The 22,530-nt window shown below is 41.9% G+C and overlaps 1 protein-coding gene across 1 annotated transcript in view; it reads left to right on the top strand.

Annotated features, from left to right (window-relative positions):
* Positions 1–22,530, top strand: part of TMEFF1 (transmembrane protein with EGF like and two follistatin like domains 1) — a 123,651-nt gene that overhangs the window by 55,468 nt on the left and 45,653 nt on the right. Inside the window, exon 2 of the mRNA XM_069852988.1 lies at positions 16,843–16,949. Coding sequence (XP_069709089.1) covers positions 16,843–16,949 — 107 coding nt within the window. The remainder of the gene's footprint in view (positions 1–16,842; positions 16,950–22,530) is intronic.

The raw sequence follows: 22,530 nt of genomic DNA, 5'->3' as shown, positions 1-22,530 counted from the left end.
TGTTGGTTAATGGCTGTTTCAAGAATCTGCATGAACTGGGAGGAAAGACGTGAAGTTCTAAATGCACAAAAAAAGTGTAAAATCGCAAGGCACCAGCAAAAGATATTAAAAAAGACCCATGCTGTTCTAAACAGCAAGTGCTTCAAGCCCACTCTTTTTGCCCAAACCTTCTAAGCACCCAGCTGGGAGTCCTTTTAATGAAAGTCTAAAGTCTATATTTAAAATAAAGATGTTAAATTTATTTTTTGAAATCAATTTTAGAAAGATTACATGGCCTCTAACCATTGCTGAAAATTTTTATTATGTGGGACAGCTGTGAGTAGCTACTGAACACCTCCCAGGAGTTTTTCTTCTTATTTATTGTTAAAGCCTGCCATCCTTTTTCTGACTCTTTGCACTGCTCTTCATTATCTATTCTTTTTGTATTTTGATCTAACTGAATTACTATTTACCTCTACATGTTAGGTATTACAGAGTACACATTAATAATATTTTTGAAGTCCTGCAGTGGCACAATAGCAGATTTATGTGCTTGATATCTTATTGTTTCAGACAGCCGCACGTAGACAAAATGTTTTTCCACAGTCATCAAATCACCAAGAGACTAGCCCCAAATCAGTTTCTTTGAGAAACCTGCACACAGTTACAAAAATGTAACAGGAGTAGAAAGTTGATAAATTGACTTCATAATTGCCCATCAGTATCAGGTATGATCTGTTCATAAAAGCCATGTACTAAAAATAAGACTTGGCCAAGTTTCTTGTTATTTCTCTGTAGTAATTCTAAAAGGTCACCACTGTGGAAATGTAACTTCTCTGTCCCTAAACAATCTGGTCTGTTTATAACAAGTTTTGTAATTTTTTAGTATTCTAAAGCTATGTCAGCTAAGTCTTCAGACTGGAAATAAGTATTCCATGCGGTGGAACAGGCTGGAGAAATGGGCCTGTGTGAATGTCATGAGGTTCAACAGGGCCGAGCGCAAGGTCCGCCACATGGGTCGGGGCAATCCACAGTTTCAATACAGGATCAAGGATGACATGATTGAGAGCAGCCCTGCAGAGACTTGGGGGTGCTCATTGATGAGAAGCTTGACATGAGCCAGCAATGTGCACTCGCAGCCCAGAAGGCCAGGCGATTCCTGGGCTGCATCAAAAGAAGCGTGGCCAGCAGGTCAAGGGAGGCGATTCTGCCCCTCTGCTCCTCTCTTGTGGGACCTCATCTTGAGTATTGCATCCAGTTCTGGAATCCTTAACATAAAAAGGATATGAAGGTGTTGGAATGAGTCCAGAGGAGGTCTGCAAAGATGATCAGGAGGCTGGAGCACCTCTGCTATGATGACAGGCTGATAGAGTTTGGGTTGTTGAGCCTGGAGAAGACCCTGGAGAGATCTTATAGCAGCTTTCCAGCAGCTGAAGGACGTGTACAAGAAAGCTGTGGAGGGACTTTTTACAAGGGCATGTAATGATAGGATGAGAGGGAACGGCTTTAAATTGAAGAGGTGAAGATTTAGTCTAGACATTAGGAAGAAATTCTTTGCAATGAGGGTGGTGAGACACTGGCACGGGTTGCCCAGGGAAGCTGTGGCTGCCCCCTCCTTGGACATGTTCAAGGTCAGGTTGGATGGGGCCCTGAGCAGCCTGGTTTGGTGGGAGATGCCCCTGCCCATGGCAGGGGGTTTGGAACTAGATGATCTTTTAAGGCCCCTTCCAACCCAAACCATTCTATGATTCTGTGATATTGCAAATGTCTTCATTCAGTGCTAACGAGCCCAAGGTAGAGTGCAGACTTGGTGTTTGACATTGAAACACTTTCAGAGTGTTTCAGGTTCCACTAAGATTGGAGAAGGGAGCTCTTTCAGCCTGTTCATGGGGATCTTTGAGGCAGTCTGCTTTAAATATGTGCATTTATTGGACCCAGAGGCCCCAAACATTTTACCTAGAACGTTGTGGAGGCAGAGGCCAGGAAAGAAAGAGGTGGTACATGGGCTGTGCAGATTTCCTGCAAGAAAGCCTGCATCTTGGAACCATCTGCACGTCTTTTATCTGCTTTGAGAGTCTGGGAAAGTTCTTTTTTTATTTTTTTTTTTCATATTTACAAGTGCAACTGACCTTTGAAGTAGCTACGGAGTCAATACATGACTCTAGATATATTCAGGAGATTTATTCTTCCCCCTACTTGCTATAACAAAAATAGACACAAACTGATCATTTGAATAATGCATGTAGGATCATAACGATATATACAATTGAAATTTAGTGTTAATATAGACACTTAACTAGAATCCTTCTTCTGTTTAGTCATCTCCATTATTGATTAATCAAACTACTGTGGTGTATTTTTTAGTGGCAGGACCTGCGACAATCATCTTTGTTCCAGTGCATAATGTGTTTTCCCATCTCTGAATGTATGATACAACATTCATGTAAGCATTAATCAAAAGTTTCCAGGTATCTGTTTACTGGGAATTTAATAATATTCTTACAGGAAGAATAAACACCCAAAATATGATTTCCTGTCTGAAGACAGTATTCTTTCCATTTTACTTTTCATGCATCATAAAGAAGCTGTTAAACAGTTTACCTTAATGTCTAAAGATACACCAGCTAAAGCCGTTGATTGAAGAAATAGTTAGGATGAAGGTGATAGAAATGTTATGTTCTTCTTGTTGAACTTTGCCTGTTTCAAACAAGTGTTTAAACCTAAGCAGATTTTATTATAGGAAGCATCCCAGAGTAACTGGAAGTTTTTGCAAAGTATTACCCTGCTTTGTCATAGGCTGAGTAATAGCAGAGCATAATGCGATTTAAGAATGAATTCCTCGTTCTCTGCCATATTTAAGACATTCTAGTGCTTATCAGTTGCAAATAAGAAATAGTCAGAAAGCATATGGCATCTGTTGCACACTACACCAGGCATTTCAATACCAGGAAAATTACAAGACTAAGGGAGGAGCCTGTATGTGAAACCCTTTTTTTCCCCCCTACCTATAGCAGATGGTCCAATTTCTAATTTAAAATTTTCCTGGAGTTCTGGCATACTGCCATCTGTCTCCACAGCTGCAACAGTGCAATAACTATGTCACCTTTCTTAGAAAATGTTTCTTGAGAGTAAATTTAATGCCTAGCGAAGTGTTGAATTTACAGCTGCTGGGAGCAGAATATAATATGTAAGAGTTGGCCATAAGGCCCTGCACAAAGAGCTTGAGTCAGGTTGTGGAAAACATTCGTAATCATTATTATTGCAAGAAAACTAAGTTTTTCTTAAGTTTTTCTTTGTCTCAGCTCTGTCAGCATCTATTTGCATTGAAAATAGTGGTGCGGACAGGCAGTTGTAAATATTAAACAACCCGGCCAAGTATTCAACTCACCTATCTGCTTAGGTGTTCAGTAAGAGATGGTGGCCCACCTCTGCAGAGCTGGTACAAGAGCTTTCAGAAGCCGTACTGAACAGGGACTTGTGGCACAAGAAATACTTCACTGAGTTGCTCTGGTGAAGCAAGTCAGACTTTGCTAGACCTAAGATCTATATCAGGCACTACTAACTTGAATTTGATTTCAAGTTTGCTTCTGGGATGAAGATCATTCTATCCCATGACCACAATCTGATTTGTAGACCTGTAATCTCTGCATTCGCAACAGCACAGAGGTTATGCAGACATGAAATTTACTTTCTTTCAGAAATTCATGTGTAAGTTCAGCTGGCTTTTCCACTTTTGTAAACTTACAAATAAGATTTATGACAATGTCTGTAGTTTCCAGATCTTGTGAGGCTTTCAAAATCCTTGTTACTCTTGTCACTTTTTGATTACCGATGACTTGCTGGCAATTTTGGGAAATGTCAGTTGGATACTCAGGATCCAGCAGGTTTCTCCCCTTGTTCAGTCAGCCTTCAGCTACGCTCAGCATTGAGGCTTGCAGGAGTGGTTTCTCTTACATTTTATCTCAGGAATGGATCAGTTCCTGGAAAACTCAGGGGAGTTGAAAGAGAGAGGTGGAGAGATGAGGCATCTCTGTTATAGAACCACTGCTGGGTACACAGGGACATCAACTGCTCTGTCAGAGGAAACTGCTCAGTCAGGAGCTGCCAGACAGTGGGAGAAATCACAAAGCAGAGAGTCTTTTCCTCACACTCTCACACAGACGGTGTCCTTCCTGAAAAATTTCATCTGTTTGATTTGAGACCAACTTATCCTCCTCTTATTTGTCTTCTTTCCCACTCTGTCTCACTCTCCTTAGGGCAAAACACACCACAAAGCCTGTTCAGGCTCCTCCACCTTCCCATGTGCTGCTGCTCAAGAGCCAACCTCATACGATGCTGTGTTTCTGAGTAAACAAGAGTTTTTCCCAGCAGGGCTATGAGTCACGTTTCTGGGTTTGCATGCACTGTCTGCATTAAGCTCTATCACAGCAGCACAGTTTGAATTCTGAGCAGCGATTATCAGCTATTTGAATACAGCAGATAAGTCCTACAAGCTGCATTAATACATCAGCGTAGTTCTTTAGTTAGCATTAATAGCCTCAGTATTCATTTTTCTCTCCTTTTTTTAAATCCAGTGATGTGTACTCCTTAAATCTTTTGTGTCTGCTCTGTTTTCGGAGATCATCATGATTTTCTAGGTGTGGTATTGAAGACGTTTTTACTTAAGGGAAGGTGGTGAGAGTGAGAGAAGATAACCTTGTAGCAAAACAGTGGGACAGGTGCAAGTTCTGTTGTGTCATCCTGCCTTGGCCTTGAGTTGTAGCCTTGGATAAACAATTTTATATCTCTCTACTTTTCTTCCTCATCCGCTGAAATGGACATGATAATATATTATTTTAATCACGGTTTGTATGTCTTCTCTGCTTCTGCTGTAAGTAATGGACTTCTCTGCTTAGTGCTGTAAGCTTTCATCCGTGTCTTTTAGAAGGGGGATCTGATCTTCGCTGCAGCCTCTAGGTATTACAATATTTCACATAGCTGTTAATGATAATGACTGGATAATGTTTAAAATTTAAACTATTTAGAGGCCACATTTTAGACTTCTGTTATCAAATCATCTTACAGACAGCAGCATTTTCCCCTTAGAGCGAGTAGTTTAATACACTAGCTGACAACTTTTGGTCAGATATTTTCTGCTGCTTTTAAGGGGAAGTTTCAAATCTCAGTAATAAATGGTACCTTAAAATATTTCTCCACGCTGTAATTCTACACAATTGTCTCCAACAGATGGAAGTCCTAGTCAATTATTATTTGCATAAAAATCAGGTCCTCAAAAAATTGCTTCTGTCCTTGATCCCAGAAACACTCAAAGGCATTCTTAATCTTATGCATGATCAGTTCAGTTAGTTTATTTAGTTCACACAAATGCTCAAAGTTAAGTCTCTGCCCAGGCGTTTGTAGGATTGGAAACTCAGATTATGTGTGATAAATGGCAAAAGACCGTTCATCAGAAACCATTTTGTAGAAAACAGTATTTTTCTAGAAAATTCACCAAAAGCCACCTTTTCTCTTCTTTTTTGTATCTGAGCAATGAAAGGACTTTGCATTCCATATAGCTTTCTCTTTCTTCTGTCTTTTTAAGTCTAAAAGAAAAACGTTGCAATAAATGGAATAGTGAAAGGGAAGGAGAGTAGCATAGAAGCCAATACTGAACATTGAAAATCTTACTGCTGAAAATACTGGGCATATGTTTGTTTCACATTTTTTATAAATTTCTTTTCTTCTCCCTGATATGTACTATTTGTGGCAATCATTTATAATCGATGTAGAATGCAGAATGTGTGTAATAACCTGAGTTGTGCTGTATAATCTGTGTCAGTGCTGTGTTGGTTTATCCCCAAAGGTCCTTGAAAACCTATTGGCTTCCCCTGGTGTTTTCCATTATCCTTGAGAGAATTTTTATTAAAAAAAAAATTAAATTTATTTTAAAGCTTTTGAAAAAAGTCATAAGAAAATGGCTTCCAGGCCAATGCATCCCTAAGTGTATTAGTTGACAACCTGGAAGGCTGTTCCACAGCTGCAAACACTGTTGTGTACGGAGCTCTGAAGCATCAAGGCTCAACTGCTCTTTAAACATCTCTCTGACACTGAAGAAGAAGAAGGGAAAGTGGTGAGGTTAATGTAGCATTTGTAGTTGGTTTTGATTTCTTTAAAATAAAGTGAAACAAGGAGCAAGAACCCAAGCAACTTCTGTAACTTTCCTTGGAGGAACATGTAAATTTATGTACAGAGCCCGAGTCTCTTCATGTTAGGACTTCCAGAGCACTGAAGTTAAGCACATGTTGACATGACCTTGAGACCCAAGAAAATGTATGGGCTTTGTTGTAAGTGGATGTACTTATGATGTGCTCAAGCCTCTGCTGACTTTAGCTCTTGTTTCAACAACAACAAAAAACTTAATGATCAAGCATTTGAACTCCTTCCCTTATTGTTACAGAGGCAAAGGCTCCTTTTTCTGACCACAGCACAGACCTCTGAAGTCAGTGATCAGGGAGATGACTGAAACAGTTACAGAAAGGCTACATCTTCTTTGCATGGGAGCATTGTTCACACCAGGGCTTGTTTCTCTTCTGCTGCAGAAGAAATTTAAGTGAGGAGCAGGCAACAGAAGAAGTTTGGCTTTTAGAACCAGGGCAAGGTAGATCTGTTAGCCCTGGTGGATCCATTGCTCACCTGTAAACAAAGACTGTAATTCTGGAGCCTCAGTAAATCATGAATCTCTACTCCCACTCTCAACCTAGCAAGCTATAATGCCTTCAAGTTTTGTGTCAGGAACGGGATCAGAATTTGACCAATATAATTTTTCAAATTAGAATCAACTTGAGTTAACTGCGTCACCTGCAGATCAAAGAAGAGATTCCATGCAATGGTTATGGAAGCTAAATAGTTGTTTCAGTGTTCAGGTTCTTCAGTAGTGTAAAAGAGAGCTCTGTTTCAGAGCATTTGAACAGCTTGTCATTCCTCTAGTGGCTTAGGGAAATAACTGTCAGATTCACTCTATGAACAGGACTAAAGAGTTCACCTTGGTTTGTAATTGGTATAGAAAGATTTCTTCATGACAAAGATTCATTAGCCAAAGCTATAGCTTCCACGGGAGCAGTGTCCTTGCCTGTTTTGTCCTTACACAGGCAATGATGCTAGAAAGCAAGTGAAGCTCCCTGTTTGGGGACCAAGGGAGAAGAGAGATAGAACATTCTTAGCAAGTCACTTGGAAATGTTTTGGATATTTGGCTCTGCAGACCGAGAGACAGAGCAAGTAGGCATTAAGACAGCAAAGACAAATAACATTTTCCCATTGCCTGTAATTGCACATGCTGCACAACTGTAAGGAATTAACAGTACAATTTATGCAAATGAAAAATTTCATAGGAGTCACGCTAGTAGGAAAGGACTAGCGAAGTCTAAGAGCATTATTTTTAAAGTTACCCTAAGAGAACGCATCCATTGGTGTAGGCATAAGCATTCACCAGCACGAGTTATCCAGTATCCTAAAAAGTAAATGTGTTAAGAAGCGTTTACACGATTACAGAATCACAGAATGATTGGGGTTGGAAAGGACCTATAGAAAGCACCTAGTCCAAGGCCCCTACTAAAGCAAGTTCACCTACAGCAGGCTGCACACAATCCAAATCTCACTTTCCAGGTCTTAATATGCAAGGACCATGACAGTGCCCTGTATGGAAAACAGTCAGTGACCACTTATTTGCATATATTTGTGGAAAGAAAACACATTGCATGTGTTTATGATTTTGTCACATAAGTCTTGTCCTGATGTATGATCCCACAACCCCTCCTGTCAGCATGACTTTAAACCCCTCTTCTCCAAGCAGCTACTGTTTTTTCATGAACTTGTAAGAAGCTCCCAGGCCTCTACCAATTTGGGTGGAATTGCCCAGTGAGTGCAGAATTTATTGGAAGAAACCAACTGAGACACATTTGGAGAGTCACCGCTCTTGTACAGCCTTGGTTTCCTTAGAAACTGAAGATTGATAATACGTGTTGTAATCAATCTTGCTGTAAATATGCTATGTGAACGTATTTCTTTTCTAGTATTTTTTTAAATTTTATGTAAAAATAAGCAGTGACATACGAACTTCTTTGTAATAGCCTTGCATAGTCACGTTCAATAATTTTGTTGTAGTGAGACAGGTTCTGCTTTGTAAGCAAGTTTTGAAGGCAGCGTCCTGGATAACTGCAGGCAGAGGAGCACGCCAGACCTATGCCCTGACGGTCAGATTGCTGTATCACCTTGACACAAAGGTGTTTATGAGAGAGAAAACCATTTCAAGTTCTCACCGCATCTTTCCCTGTCTCCAACCAGTTGCACAGCTAGTCAATTTGTACCATTTGCTGAAATACTCACCTGCAGCTTATACGTAACTTCTCAAATATTGTCGAAGCTTTTACTAGAACAAAAGAAGTGCCACAACTTTCTCTACAAATACTTTTTTTTTTGGATGATGGAAGCAGAAGTGCACCGTGGGCTGAATCCAATATTTTGATAGAACTGTCATCCAAACACTCATCACTATGACACCTCCCTTACTTTTCTCACACTGAATAGAGTTAGTCAGAAGCACACAGGTAATGTGAATAGTGGCAGTGTGGGAGCCTCTCAGGTTCAAAGACAATCTTGCTGTGTGAGTGCTAGTTGTTAAAATTTGCTGTGGTTTCCTATTGTGTGCAAGAATACTAATTACCCTAGCTGCACATACGCATTCTGTTTTTCTCTGTTTTAAAAGGAGACTATGGTGAATAGAAATGGAAAAATATAATCATCCTAGGTAAATTGGATGGCACTTAAGCAATCAAATGTTAATGCACTCTTGTAAAAGTAGTTTTAGGGAAATATTTCAAGCTTTATTCACTCAGATAATATTCTCAGGAGCTAAAGTACAGCTTTTTTTTTCTGCACAATTGAGTCTTAAATATTGCATCAAGACACAACAAACCAAGTTTTACTAGTCCTATAACACTGCTTAAGATTGTTTTGGAAACAGCAGATTTGCCATCAGCTACACAAGGCATCCATTAATCGACCAATTAAAAAAAATGTTTGGGAGTATCTTAATTCCATTAGACTACAGTTGTCTGTGTTTTTTCAGGGTAAATTCATTGTAATGATTTTGTTGCTTTTTTTTTATATCACCTCTAGGCTGTTCCAATGAATTGTTTTCTTCTAATGCAAGTATGAAAGAAAATGATACTATATCACAGAAAAAAAATTTAAATTAGTTTTAACTATTTCAGTTATTTAAAATTACATTTGTTTTAGATTGTCCTGTGCTACATATTTTCATTTTCCTCATTTTCTTCTCTGATTGCTTCATTTCAACAACTCTTTACCTCATACTTCTCTTTCCACTCTATGCATTCTCCACCTTCTTCATTTCTTATAAGTCATTTCTTGCTAAAATGTCACCTCAAATCAGTGACAACAGCTGTATTTTCAAAGGGGGTGTGCACTGAATAATTTCCCAGTAGAGTTTGTCTTATTTTCTGTTTCCTTTTGTGAAAAATATACTTTATCCTGTGAACAACATGATGTGACCAACTCTGTCTTGCTTTGACTTTCTGATACAAGCAAATATTAATTATTTGGAGAAGTAATTAGTAATTTTGTTTGAGGAGTTGGCCTGCTCTCTCACACCCATAACCTCAGACAATTTCTGAGAAGATATTCTGAGGAGATTCAACAGGCATAAACTCTGCAATGAATCTTATAAATATTTTTGTAATCCACAACTACTGAAACAGATGGGGACAGCAAAATATATGGGTAACCTAATGTAGAGATTGTTTATTAATTTTGAAATAAATGGTATTTCCAGGTCTTGTCAATGGTACATATTTGATTTAAAAAGTCATTGTTCAGAAGGCACCATGTTTTAGTAATATTCACGCTCTAAGCGATTAAGAAACAACACATGCTCCTTTGGTGGCAGCACTAAAGCCAGGGATTCTCCTCGACCAAGGGACAGGTAGCACTGGCCACTCATTCAGCATCTGCTAGAATGAAAAATGTTTCAGTGAAACATTTTATGAACATGAGAAGAAAATGCAGGAGTAAATGCTAAGTGTTTTCTTCAAATGGCATTAGTAGCAGGTGTCAAGGAAATAAATGTAAAGCCTGGGGGCTTCCTTTCCCTGAGAACTGTTTGAATAAAGGTACAAGTCTGAGCAGTAGGTTCTGGCTTGTTTTAAAATAAAACGTCTTCACCAGACAGGAACAAAACAGGTGGAGAAATTCTTCACCTCAGTATTTGGCACATGCTAGGTGAGATTTGACTCTTAGCTTTGCTGTTTGTTACAGAAACAGCACAGAGGTTGTGGTAAGAGATGTCAGGTTAGCGCTGGTGGATGTTGCGCACTGAAGCTGGTAGAAGATAAAAATATCCTTTTGTGTCCACCATGCAAACAATCTTTGAATCATAGAATCATAGAATAACCAGGTTGGAAGAGACCCACAAGATCATCGAGTCCAACCATTCCTATCAAACACTAACCCATGCCCCTTAGCACCTCGTCCACCCGTCCCTTAAACCCCTCCAGGGAAAGTGACTCAACCACCTCCCTGAGCAGCCTCTGCCAGTGCCCAATGACCCTTTCTGTGAAAAATTTTTTCGTTATGTCCAGCCTAAACCTCCCCTGGTGGAGCTTGAGGCCATTCCCTCTTGTCCTGTCCCCTGTCCCTTGGGAGAAGAGGCCAGCTCCCTCCTCTCCACAACCTCCTTTCAGGTAGTTGTAGAGAGCAATGAGGTCTCCCCTCAGCCTCCTCTTCTCCAGGCTAAACACCCCCAGCTCTCTCAGCCGCTCCTCATAAGGCCTGTTCTCCAGCCCCCTCACCAGCTTTGTTGCTCTTCTCTGGACTCGCTCCAGAGCCTCAACATCCTTCTTGTGGTGAGGGGCCCAGAACTGAACACAGGATTCGAGGAGCGGTCTCACCAGTGCTGAGTCCAGAGGGAGAATAACCTCCCCAGACCTGCTGGTCACGCCGTTTCTGATCCAAGCCAAGATGCCATTGGCCTTCTTGGCCACCTGGGCCACTGCTGGCTCATGTTCAGTCAGCTGTCAACCAACACCCTCAGGTGTTGCTTCCCATCTTCTGCGAAGAACTGAGACGTGTGTGTGTGTGTGTGTGATTGTCCACATCCGTGTCCCTGTTTTGCACTTCTGTGGTACAAACTAGAAGTCTAACATATGGTTCCTTTAGCTAATCTCGCTGTTGGGGTAGTGTAATGCTGGTAAGGGGGATGGTTCTCCTCTGTTGGTGCTTCATCATTGCTTCTTCAGTGCTTATGCAAACAGACTCCCTGCTTCAGAGATTTTCTTCCCCCTTAAACTTCATATTTCAGCTTGCAAAGCAGAAACGTGCTGTTTCTTGAATGTTGCTCATGATGCTTTGAAGAGGGCAGAGAAAATGTAGTGCATGAGTTGTGAAGAAATGTAGGTTAAAGAGGGAAACTGGCACAGCAGGCGTAGTTGGAACCAGTGGCAAACTGATGACCTGCAATAAAATAAGTAGAAACAAGTTCTGTTGTACATGACTAGAACTTGTATTTGTCCTTGAGATTTGTGCCCAGTGGCTGAAGTGAGGAATAACTTATGTGGCCTCACTTCACACATATTCCAGCATTTTGCTGGTGGCAGAACAATTAGATCACACACGAGGACTCCTGAAATTATACCTCCTGTCCACAGCCTGCGTGTTACAGCTCAGTAAGTGTTTACATGACTTATTGCAGCTGTGGCAGTATTGACCGCACTTTGAAAGAGCAATGGGATGGGGCTAAGCTTGCAGATTAAAAGACCTGAAAATAAATGTTTGTGTGTCAATGTGTACATGTGATGTAAGAGTCTCAGGCAATGTTAAAGCCATTCTAGGCTGTGGTAATCTAAAATTACTTAAGCTAGTACCAGATGGGATGCTCGTATGTCTGCATGGAGTGGATAGTACCTGCAGGAGAGCTGTGGTGTTTTGTTCTGAGCCTGCAACTGGAGGTGAGCAGAGATGTCCCAGGGGCATCCAAAATATTCCCTGGAAAATCTTTTTTTTTTTTTTTAAGCAATTTAACAACTATGACTACTAATATACCTGTGATATCACTCAAACTCACCTTCATGGTTCAAGTGGGCAGGCTATGCAACTAGGGCACAGACCTTTCTCTGGGTATCATCTTTCTTGCAGGGTAGAGAGTGTGGCTGGCAGGTGAAGTTTTATCCAAGAGTAAGAGACAGATTATTCCTGTATTTGTCATGTGAGCAGTTTGGCTCATAAACCTTAAGAGAAGGATTTTCATTTTGCCCCTCCCCACCGTCCCTCCGGCCTCTGAAGCTCTCCAATCATTCCAAAATAATTTGCCAACCCCACAAAAAGGCAATGATATGCCAAAGCCAATCCAGAGTCACTTCAGGTGTTTGTACAATTTTGGGGCTTATTTTAACCTGCAGAATAGCAGAACCTTTATTAACTTTCCTGGGTCTCTGTGTGTGTGTATAACCTCCATGAGAGGTCATACATCCTAATTTAAAGCTTGGATTCACAAAGAACAAGCTGTTTGGAGGACAGACAAGCAGCAGTGAGGTGCCTCATGCTGACTTGCTTTTTCCCTTTAGTGAGACTTGTGCTCCCCGTCTTGTACCAAACCGAGAGGTCCCGGCAGCTCCGCAGGTTGGGGTCTTACCTATAGGAAACAGAGAACAGGTAAGCAAGCAGGCAGAGAGGGTTTTTCCCAGGCACAGCTGAAATATTCAGGGGTTCCAAAGCTGGCAGCACTGATACTAAACCCACCCACTTGCTCCCACATGGGAAAGGTATATTTTTTCTGTTCCCTATATCCATTCGTCATTACTATGTACTATTGCCAACCCCAGAAGAAAAAACAAATTGCTTATGAAGTTACCAGATTTGCTCATCTTAGATTTTATTTTATCTTCAGGGTATCCAGACGGAAGCAACATGTTTGATGTTCTTAAACCTACAAATTTGATTTCATCTTCAGGTTCAGCATTTTGACATGTGTAATTTAGCCTATAATGAGAAGTTCACGCCTCAGAGCAATGCATTTTGAGGTCACAGGCAAAAAGCCAACCTCCAGATACTTCTATTGAGCTGTACTTCAAATTCTTTGCGAGGAGTCAAAATGGAGAAGGCTTTCCTCATTTTTTTTTTTTGATGTATCAAATTATCACAAGTTGAATTAATTTCAAAAGATGGATAGAAAACCCAGCAGACCTCGATATGGGCCCTTGCAGCCAAATTTCTGCAAGCTGCTCTGTGCTGGTCAGCCTTCACACCACCAGAAAGTGTATTGGCTGTGCAAATACTAGCAAATCATTTTTAATACCTCATTTCAGGTCTTTGGAGATTAATTTTATAATAAATTTGGAAGCCTGATTTAATTGCGCTAATTATATTTTCTTCTGGGAGTTAATGAATTACTACTTACCATCTTCTTGCTGTACGTAATGAAACACAGTGAGGCTTTCTCTTATTTATACCTGCTAAAAGTCTAGGAAATGAGTTGCGATAGGCATTAAAGAAACATGTAAGAAATTACCCTAAACCATTTGCTACACAGTTTTCACTCCTTTTGTAGCCCTGTTCTCACATATAATGATAATGATTCTATTCTTCTGGAAATAATTGCAGAAATTCCATTTAAACATCCACTGTTCCTCATCACGTCACTATTGGCATTAATCCTCATACGTTCGCTTTTGGATTGAATGCTGTAGATGTGGGAGTCAAGGCCACCACGCTCCTGGGTACTTGTGATTCCCTCATATGTAATCACGCGCATGTTGGAGTCTTGATTTTGTGGCTGCTGGAACTTGCCACTGAATGGAAGCAAGGATTAGGTGACATCTTGTAATAGAATAAAGTTCATCTGACACATTTGAGCGCCCATCACCAGAGCATCCTATCTTTTTATTGGTTTTGGAAGATCACGCTGGCTCCTGGTCTCTGAATGACTTTAACTGCTCAGCATTCATCTCATGCAAAAAACCTTATAATCCATATTTATTGTTTATATGGAAAGAAAGACAGTCCACACCTACAATTAAGTAACCATTAGAACTGTGTGCTTTCTGTCATCTTAATTCCTTCTGTGGAGTTTTTAAAAAGATTCAATTCTCAGTTTCTTGAGGTGAAGAGGGTCATTGGGCACTGGAACAGGCTGCCCAGGGAGGTGGTTGAGTCACCTTCCCTGGAGGTGTTTAAGGGATGGGTGGACGAGGCGCTGAGGGACATGGTTTAGTGATTGATAGGAATGGTTGGACTCGATGATCCGGTGGGTCTTTTCCAACCTAGTGATTCTATGATTCCCCACCCCCATCTTCGTGTCTCCTGTTACAGTAATGTTCTGAAATCTTTCCCTTTCTTACCAGCTCGTAGTCGGAGCAATGGCTTTGTTAGGAACAAGTACATCTTTGCTTCAGCCTTGACGCTGACTGATACTAGGAACTGTTTCTGACCCCCTCTGCGTCCTCAGGCAGAAAAGTGAAGTATCTTGCCCCCACCATGGCGAAGAGGCTCCTTCCTGCATGGCCATGTGCCTCTTCACACTGGAGGGCACAGCGGGGGCAAAGTTTTCGCTACGCTGCTTAGGCAATTGGACATTGTGTTGACCCTCAGGATTTCAAGCATGAGTTCCAGCTGCCAAGAGGTTTCTTCTCCTGATTGGGGATACCGGGTAGGATTCTGCGAGGCGCTTAGTACAGTGAGCTCAGTTGAGTGTCGAGTTGAGTGTTTGATAGGAAGGGTTGGACCTGATCATCTGGTGGGTCTCTTCCAACCTGGTGATTCTATGATTCTATGAAGGGGGGAACCACGTCTCTTCAGTTTCCTGAGCTGATGAAACCATGAAAGCTGTTTGCACTGTAATTTGTCTCTCTGGTTACTATTCCCTTTTCTAAACTGCATTTTCTCAACTGTGATATCACCTGAGGATGGATCCTTCTTTCAGATATGACAATCATTTCCCCTTAATTAATCTTGATAGTTTGTTCATCTTTGTGGAACAGATCTTCACAAGGAGAAAGAAAGGCACATTTTCTTCAGGAGTGGGTTATGAACACACTAAATTGAAAAGCTGCGATGTTCTGTCACATTAACTCGGTCCCTACAACGCAGCGGTGGTGCTTGATAAATGGCAACATTAAGAATAACATAAGAGAACACGTGCCCATGGTTGTGCTGGCATACAGAATATCTAACTGCCTGGTGTTACACACATTGCCCTCCTCGTTGATGCCTTTGGGAGTGATGGGTGTATAGGGGGAAAAATATCAATATTTTTTCAATTTTTTGTCACAGGTAACAAAATATGTGGCATGTAACTGGACCTTTTCTGACTTATAATCCTATAGCGTTGCTGTGAAAAAATACATAATTATCCTATGTTAAATATAGAAGTATATGACACAAAACATAATTCATTACACAAATTATCAAATAGTTATATGTTTACTTGTATAAACTATATGCGTGGGTGTAGCGTAAATCCACAGGAGCAGTTTTGCAGGGTGTCTGTTGCTGTTATATCAAACTGCTGACACAGCTTGGAGCAGGAGGGCGACTGCCTGTTTAAGGCTACAAATGGCACCGAGCATTATTTTCAGCTTTTGACCTACCTTTCCCCGTTTGTGAGTGGCTGATATTCGACGCTTTCTCTAAGCCAGTTATCTGGATAGAGCTTGCTTATTAAAAGTCACAGACATTATTTTAAATCACACCGCTGTCAATGAGTTTCTTAATGGGTCATATTACTATAGAGTCCTGGAGGTTTCTGACTCAAATTGAAGTACAGACAGCTTTGAATTATATCCTCTGGTATAAGTGCAGCCTTAAACAGTGGCAGGGGATTTTTGCAGAGTCCTTGGTGTGATTTTCACCTTTTCATTGCAATCTGTAGTAACAGCACCATTCCCACACAGCATGACAGAGTCACGTTTAGGCTAATACTGACCGCTTCCATTATCCCACCGATGCCATCTTTTGCATCTCTCTCCTATATACAGTTGAAATCAAATACTTCTTTCAAAATGGTATATTTATCCTCCTTTAAAACTGCCATTGGATTTGATGCCCTCAAAAATCTTGAAGCCATTTAAGCAACCATTGTATTGGAGCTACGATGTGTACGTACAACTCCTTGTTTTCCCTTTTGCCAGCTGTACCTCTGCTGCAAGCTTATTGAGGCAGGAGATGCGTTAGTAATCCATATTTTTATGCAGCAGCTACGACAGAGGGCTCTGGTTCGTTACTCTGGCTCCTACAGTGCAAGCAAATAATAATAGTTTAAATACAGTTTGGTTTATTTTTAGTCTGAGGGCTAGGAGTGTGGGCAAGCCAGAGACTGGAAAACCAGGCAGAGGATGTTTTAGCCTTTCCTTCTTCAGCATCTTTGTGGAGAGTAAGGCAAGAAGAGGTAGTGGGTGAGAAACACAGGTTATGGCTTGTGTAAATGTCCTGACTCCTGCTAGATACAACGCTGCAAAGGAAGGCTTTGTACTGGGGGCATCCCCATCAGGGGAGACAGGGAAGGGAATTTGGACACTAAATGCACACCTGCTCTGTGTCTGTTTGTGTGGTGAAGCAGCATTTAGCCTCAGCTGCCGTACCAACCAAGCAACACTGCCTCTAGGGAGCAGGACCTACCCCTGGGGAGCAGGACCTACCCCTGGGGAACAGGACGGAGCCACCACAAAGCAGCCTGGGGAACAGCTCTGGCTTTTTTTCCTTTAATTTCAGTATGGGCGTAACGCAGTAGAGGGGCTCAGTGGGTCTGAGGACCAGACAGTTCCCAAAATTACTCATCTTACAATTTCTTTTCTGTCTCTTTTTCTATTTTGTCACAGAGTTAAACGTAAGGGAATCTGACTTAAGAGTGTGTGATGAATCGTCATGTAAATATGGAGTGTGCAAGAAAGAGGGCGATGGCTTGAAATGTACGTGTCAGTTCCAGGTAAGGGCCGCAACCTTTTTGTTTGCCATTTCTGACCAATCTTTTAGGTGTATTGAAGTATTTATAGAAACATCACTTTAACTATTTCACTCATTAATAGACTTATACGCCCTGATTACAGGCTCCTTTACTAATGACACTGATTGGGATGGTACACGATTGAACTTCACCAGAAGGTGCTCAGGGAGCAAATGGCGAGTGTGGCCTCATGTGTGCTCCTCACACAGTTTTGGTCACCCGGCAGCACGGAGTGATGTGGGAAAGAGCAGAGGGTCACGATGTGTGCTGGGCATCCCCCCCTGCAACTGGCACGAGTAGAGGTGAGGAGCACCAGGTGACACCCCACCTTGCTTCATCCTTCCCCAGGACCCAAGACAGGAGGAGAGGTGACCCAGAGCAGAGCGTCCAAGCCTTGTCGCACACACCAGATGAAGCTTTATAATTTAAGTGCGGTACTTAGTATGGATTACTTACTCTAATACCCAGTATTGGGAGGATCCTTCCCTGCTCTGCTGGTGGCCAAATGTGTTAGATGAGACCCTTGAAGATCTTAAGGCGTTTTGAAAACGAGATAATAACAGGATCACTAGTGATCATAAATCTTATGAATTAAAATAGTGAATGAGTCTCACTCAGGAAAAAAAAGGTATGGAAATATGATTTAATAGCAAGTTCAGTTTGCTTCATTGATTCCTGAGCCTTTAGTTTACAGTTTTTATAACTACCCTGGCATCCCTTCCTCCCCTCCCACTCCTCACTTTTCAGATAAAAGAGAATACTGAAGTTCTTTCTTTTTAAAATTTATAGCCAGGACAAATGTACCAAATATTATGAGACTCCCAGTAAAACTGCAAGAGGTAGCAGTGTTACCAACCAACCCTAGAGTGGGCTATCCTTCAGTATTTTAAAAATAATCTTGTGTTCTGTTTCCAATAAATAATAAATCAAGGGGAACCAGAATAGCAACAGTGTGTGTGTGTGATCTTACACTGGTTTGGGATTCTAGTGTTTCAAGTCTTGCTTTTGATGTGGTGTCGTTCAGGAGGGTACCTGCGCTGGGGGCACCCAGTAGCTTACATCCCATAAGAACACTGGGATCTGACTGCCTTTTAAAGGGAAAAAATCTTAAGCAGACAAGTTTCTCCATCAGCCTTCACTCTAGCTGTAACTTTTATTTATAAATAATAATAACATCAAACCCCAGTAATGACTGAAAAAAAAAAAAGAAAATGAATTCAACCCTAGGCTAAACAAAAGTTTCATTTATTTTCTGTAGGTAGTAAATGTTAAGCCTTCCTAACATCCAGTTCATGAGAACTTAAAAAGAAACTGGCCCATGTGATAAATTGATACTTTTTCTTGAAGAACCCATTTTTAAAAGCAGTATTATTTTAGATTATTTGTAAATTTACCTGTGCTTCTTGAAAAATTAATCCTGTACTCTAAGGAAAGAAGTCTAAGGATGATGAGAAGGTATTGTATTTTCTTTCTGTAACTCTCAACTTTATTTATTCAGCCGCAACTAGCATCTCCATAGAGGGTCACGGCTGTTTGCAACCACCCTTGAACTATGGTCAAATCTGGCACAAACATTCCTCAAGTTCAGGAAAATGTATAGAGATTTCAGTTCCCTTCAAGGCACCACTACGCCTTATCTGTCAGCGTTTCTTAACTGCGTGGTCTACTAAAACTTTAAATATTAATGAATTGTAGTTTTTCCTTCTAGGATCCCTGTTGGAGATGACTGGCTGCCAAATTTCAGAGTTGTCACTTAAACAGCTATAATGTCATGGCAGCAAGAGGTCTCTGGGCTCGCTGAACACCTTGTAGGCTTTCTCTGTCTTGCCAAGTCATCTAACATAAAGCAAGATGCCAAAGTTTGATTCCCCAGAGTCAAATTTACAAATTAGACCATAGGACAGGTGCTGAAGGATTCGGTTGTGTTCTGCTTAATGCTATACTGACTTTCTGCAGGCCTACTCAGGAAAAAGGATAACATCCTTTTTATTATAGTGGAGATGGGGGATAACCAAAATTTTGGAAAGGTCTTTTGCTGTAATTTGGATGGCATTTTACAAAACCTAAATTAAAAACTCATCAACACCTGGTGAGTGTGAGTGTGTTATGGGCTGGTGTGGGGATGGGAGGGGAGAGAGAGCTGGCATGGGGCTCTCTTGCAAACTCCATAAGAAAGGCAAGACAGCAAATGATTTAATAAGGTAACTGCTTTAATAAGACACAATAGGAAAAGGAATATAGACAGTGAGTAAACCTCACATCCCTTCAGATGCTGGACACCCCCCAATCACACAGCATTAGACAGAGCCTGATGGATTTTCCCACATTATTCTGTACAGAGCAGATCCCGTCCATGGAGAGATGCTCTGCCTTTTGGTCATTCAAGCTATTAGAGGATTTCCTCACAAGAAAACAACTCTACTCCTAAATATTTAGATGATAACTTTTGGCTGCACTGTACCAAATTGCTGAAGTCTTACCAAACAGCAAGAAAGGAACCACTTCGCCTCTCATTTTCTATTCTCAGGACAGAAACCTGCAACTTTAAAACATCAAACAGCAAATAGGAGATTGAATAGAGAATTATCTGTTGGAAAGTATTGTTTCCCCTCAAGAGTTACCTGTTTAACTATTCCCTAGAAGTGACTGTTCAGTGTGAGATATGACAGGATGGATGGTTGTGGTTGAATGTCTGAGCTACTCACTGTGGGAAAGTATTAAAAAACTGTTAGAAATAATTTTCAGGGCTGGCAGCATTATTTATTTCTGTCTGTGCATGCTTAGTTCATTCTCAGTTGGTCATCTATGGCAGGATGACAAAGGGGGAAGGATAATTCCCTTCAAAATTATGTTTTAAAAATCGAGCATTTTTAAGTTTCTGTATGCCAAAGCACAAAGAAACTGTTGTGACAGAGACTGTTGCTTGGAATTTGGAGAAGGAACTCTTGTCCTTTGGGACAGTTTAGCTTAATTAATGCTGCTATTTCTGTGTGTACTATCACTAATTGAACTATACCAGTTTAATCATACACGTCACATGGTTAAGAAATTTGGTGGCTAGTCTGTGCCTTTCTTAATTTTTTTTGTTGTTGTTGTTGTCTGGGTTTTCATTGTCTTAGGAATTTAAAGATGATTGGCCAAGTCAGTGAAAGATAACAAAAAATCTTTCTACAAATATATAAATAATAAAAGGCGGACTAGGGAGACCATACAGTCCCTATTGGACACAGAAGGGACAACAGTAACAGGGGATGAGGAAAAGGCTGAGGTACTTAATGCCTTCTTTGCCTCAGTCTTTAGTCGTAAGGAGGGTCGTTCCGCCTGTGTACAAACCCAGGAGCTAGAGGAGCAAAATGAGGCTCCCATGATCCAAGAGGAGGTGGTCAGAGCCTTGCTAGCCCGACTGGACAGTCACAAGTCTATGGGGCCGGACGGGATTCACCCTAGGGTACTGAAGGAGCTGGCGGATGTGCTGGCCAAACCCCTTTCCATCATCTTCCAACAGTCCTGGAAGACTGGGGAAGTCCCACTGGACTGGAGGCTGGCTGATGTTGTGCCCATCTACAAAAAGGGCCGCAGGGAGGACCCAGGAAACTACAGGCCTGTCAGTCTGACCTCAGTGCCAGGGAAAGTCATGGAACAGGTGATCTTGAGTGCTATCATGAAGCACATGCAAGAGAACCGGGTGATCAGGCCCAGTCAACATGGGTTCACTAAAGGCAGGTCTTGCCAGACTAACCTGATCGCCTTCTATGACAAAGTGACCCGGCTACTGGATGAGGGAAAGGCTGTGGATGTGGTCTTCCTGGACTTCAGCAAAGCCTTTGACACAGTTTCTCACAGCGTTCTGCTTGAGAAACTGTCAGCCTCTGGGCTGGACAGGCGCACACTCTCCTGGGTGGAAAACTGGTTGGATGGCCGGGCCCAGAGAGTGGTGGTAAATGGTGTGAAATCCAGCTGGAGGCCAGTGACAAGTGGGGTTCCCCAGGGCTCAGTGCTGGGTCCAGCCCTGTTCAATGTCTTCATCAATGACCTGGATGAAGGCATCGAATGCACCCTTAGCAAGTTTGCGGATGACACTAAGCTGGGTGGAAGTGTCGATCTGCTGGAGGGTCGGGAGGCTCTGCAAAGGGATCTGAACAGGCTGGACCGCTGGGCAGAGTCCAATGGCATGAGGTTTAACAAGGCCAAATGCCGGGTCCTGCACTTGGGGCACAACAACCCTATGCAGTGCTACAGACTGGGAGAAGTCTGTCTAGAAAGCTGCCTGGAGGAGAGGGACCTGGGGGTGTTGGTTGACAGCCGACTGAATATGAGCCAGCAGTGTGCCCAGGTGGCCAAGAAGGCCAATGGCATCTTGGCTTGTATCAGAAACGGCGTGACCAGCAGGTCCAGGGAGGTTATCCTCCCTCTGTACTCGGCACTGGTGAGACCGCTCCTCGAATACTGTGTTCAGTTCTGGGCCCCTCACCACAAGAAGGATGTTGAGGCTCTGGAGAGAGTACAGAGAAGAGCAACAAAGCTGGTGAAAGGGCTGGAGAACAGGCCTTATGAGGAGCGGCTGAGAGAGCTGGGGTTGTTTAGCCTGGAGAAGAGGAGGCTGAGGGGTGACCTCATTGCTCTCTACAACTACCTGAAAGGACGTTGTAGAGAGGAGGGTGCTGGCCTCTTCTCCCAAGTGACAGGGGACAGGACAAGAGGGAATGGCCTCAAGCTCCGACAGGGGAGGTTTAGGCTAGACGTTAGGAAAAAATTCTTTACAGAAAGGGTCATTGGGCACTGGAACAGGCTGCCCAGGGAGGTGGTTGAGTCACCTTCCCTGGAGGTGTTTAAGGCACGGGTGGACGAGGTGCTGAGGGATATGGTTTAGTGTTTGGTAGGAACGGTTGGACTCGGTGATCCGGTGGGTCTCTTCCAACCTGGTTATTCTGTGATTCTGTGATTCTGTGAAAAATGGTGTCTGGAAATACAGTTACCATTGCAGCCCCAAACAGGGCAGCGTCTCCTTTTCCACTCAATGAATGGGGTCAAGATCACCAGTTCATCAGGGAGTAGTGCAGACCTACAGGTGTTAGGTGGATTGGTGGTCTCAGTGTGTTTCCCAGCATTTTAATAGACATTATAGACACAAGGAGTATATAATCCATCTTCCTTAGAATGTAAGAAAATAGCAGAATACAGGCTGCCAAAGCCATTCTGAATGATAAATTTTCCTTTCTTCCTTTCTTTTTATTGAATGTGCCAATGCCACTGACTTTAAGCTCAAAAATTTTCAGTATAGTCATACAAAAGCAGTATTGTAGTTGTTGACCAAGTCAAATGGACTCATGTTGCTCATGAATTTAATGTGGATGGTGATTGTTTTCCACCTTCACTGAAAGATCCCTCTGTGATCAAAAAATTAGCAAATGTCCCCTTAAGCACTGTTCACCTTAAATTTTCCTTTGCTCGGTTTCATCCCACTGTGTCTAGTCATACATTCTTGTGTTGTCTTAAAGAAGTTTTCTGCTTTCCCAGAGTGTTTATCCTTCAAATACTTCTAGATGCTTGTCATGTTCCCTCT

Source organism: Phaenicophaeus curvirostris, chromosome 3 (assembly GCF_032191515.1).
Source record: "Phaenicophaeus curvirostris isolate KB17595 chromosome 3, BPBGC_Pcur_1.0, whole genome shotgun sequence".
In the NCBI taxonomy this organism is placed as follows: Eukaryota; Metazoa; Chordata; class Aves; order Cuculiformes; family Cuculidae; genus Phaenicophaeus; species Phaenicophaeus curvirostris.
This window is presented reverse-complemented; position numbering and strand designations above follow the sequence as displayed.